General features: G+C 66.0%; 1 protein-coding gene across 1 annotated transcript; it reads left to right on the top strand.

Annotated features, from left to right (window-relative positions):
* Positions 1–258: 258 nt before the first annotated feature.
* Positions 259–1260, top strand: LOC108525201 (transmembrane protein 184A-like; the record flags this gene model as incomplete). The annotated part of the gene is made up of 2 exons (XM_017866253.1): positions 259–526; positions 1100–1260. Coding segments are annotated over 2 exons (429 nt in total), but the record flags the coding sequence as incomplete, so codon positions are not given.
* Between the last annotated feature and the right edge of the window lie 6 nt (positions 1261–1266).

The following is a 1266-nucleotide window of genomic DNA, read 5'->3' as shown; positions in this document are numbered from 1 at the left end:
GAGGACCTTCAGGCAGTGGCTAGGTGGACAGGGTTGGGAGGCAGCGTTCTGGCAGAGGCAGCCTGGATGCTGCCTGCACAGAGGATGGGATCCTGGGACAAGGAGGAGCAGGGCCGGTAGGGAGAACGGGTGCGTGTCCCTGCCCTACCCCTGCATAGGCCCCCCAGCCACCCCCAGCTCCCTATGCACTCCTGCAGGCCCTGAAGTGAGGATCAGATCAGGGCAGGATCCCTGCAGGGCCCATGGTCCCAAGCTCAGGGTGGGAGCCAGGCCGAGGGTGCGGTGGCGGCGGCTCTAGGGTGGGGAGGGTGGCGGGGTCATGGGGCTGCCCTGACCACAGCTCCCGTCTGTCCCAGTGTCCGCAGTGGCTACCTCTATGTGACCCTCATCTACAATGCCTCTGTCAGCCTCGCCCTCTACGCCCTGTTCCTCTTCTACTTCACCACCAGGGAGCTCCTGCGGCCCTTCCAACCTGTCCTCAAGTTCCTCACCATCAAAGCCGTCATCTTCCTGTCGTTCTGGCAAGGTGTGTGGGGCAGGTGGGGCAGGGATGCTGCCGAGGCGGGGACTGCAGTCCAGAGAGCCTGGGGTCACCTCACACCCCCTTCCCCAGCTCCTCCGAGCTTCAGTTTCCCCAGTGGCAGCACAGGTCAGCTGGAAGCCAGGGTAGAGCCTGTGGGCACAGGGGGAGTGGGGAGGTTCTGCCAGCAGGTCTGGGCCCACGGTCAGTGGAGAGAGGTCGCACAGAGGCCACACCGGCATTTCCTGAGTGCCGGTCCCTGCTGGGGCCAGGCCAGGGAACTCACAGCCCACCTTGGCAGAGAAGGATGGCCACCAGACAGGGAGGAGCTGGGGACGGGCCCAAGATTTGGGGCTGGAGCGGCAGGGCAGGCCCGGGAGAGCTCCTGAGCACCTGTTGTGCTGAGAGCCCCGACTTTGGAGGCACCCTGCACCCCTGAACCTCAGTCTCCCAGGGTGGGACGAGACCACACGGACGGGGTCACGGCGCCTGTCAGAGGAGCCGCTGCGGGGTCCGGGGCCTCTTCCTGCCCTGCGGACCCCATCCGAGGCTGGGGCTGAGCAGCCGTGGCATCCACAGGGCTGCTGCTGGCTGTCCTGGAGCGGTGCGGGGTCATCCCAGAGGTGGAGACCAGCAGTGGGAACAGGCTGGGGGCCGGTACACTGGCCGCTGGCTACCAGAACTTTATCATCTGCGTGGAGATGCTGTTCGCCTCCGTGGCCCTGCGCTATGCCTTCCCCTGCCAG

Source organism: Rhinopithecus bieti, unplaced genomic scaffold (assembly GCF_001698545.2).
Source record: "Rhinopithecus bieti isolate Rb0 unplaced genomic scaffold, ASM169854v2 scaffold_18506, whole genome shotgun sequence".
NCBI classification, from domain to species: Eukaryota; Metazoa; Chordata; class Mammalia; order Primates; family Cercopithecidae; genus Rhinopithecus; species Rhinopithecus bieti.
Note: the sequence above shows the minus strand (reverse complement) of the source record. Positions and strands in the feature narration are given on the sequence as shown.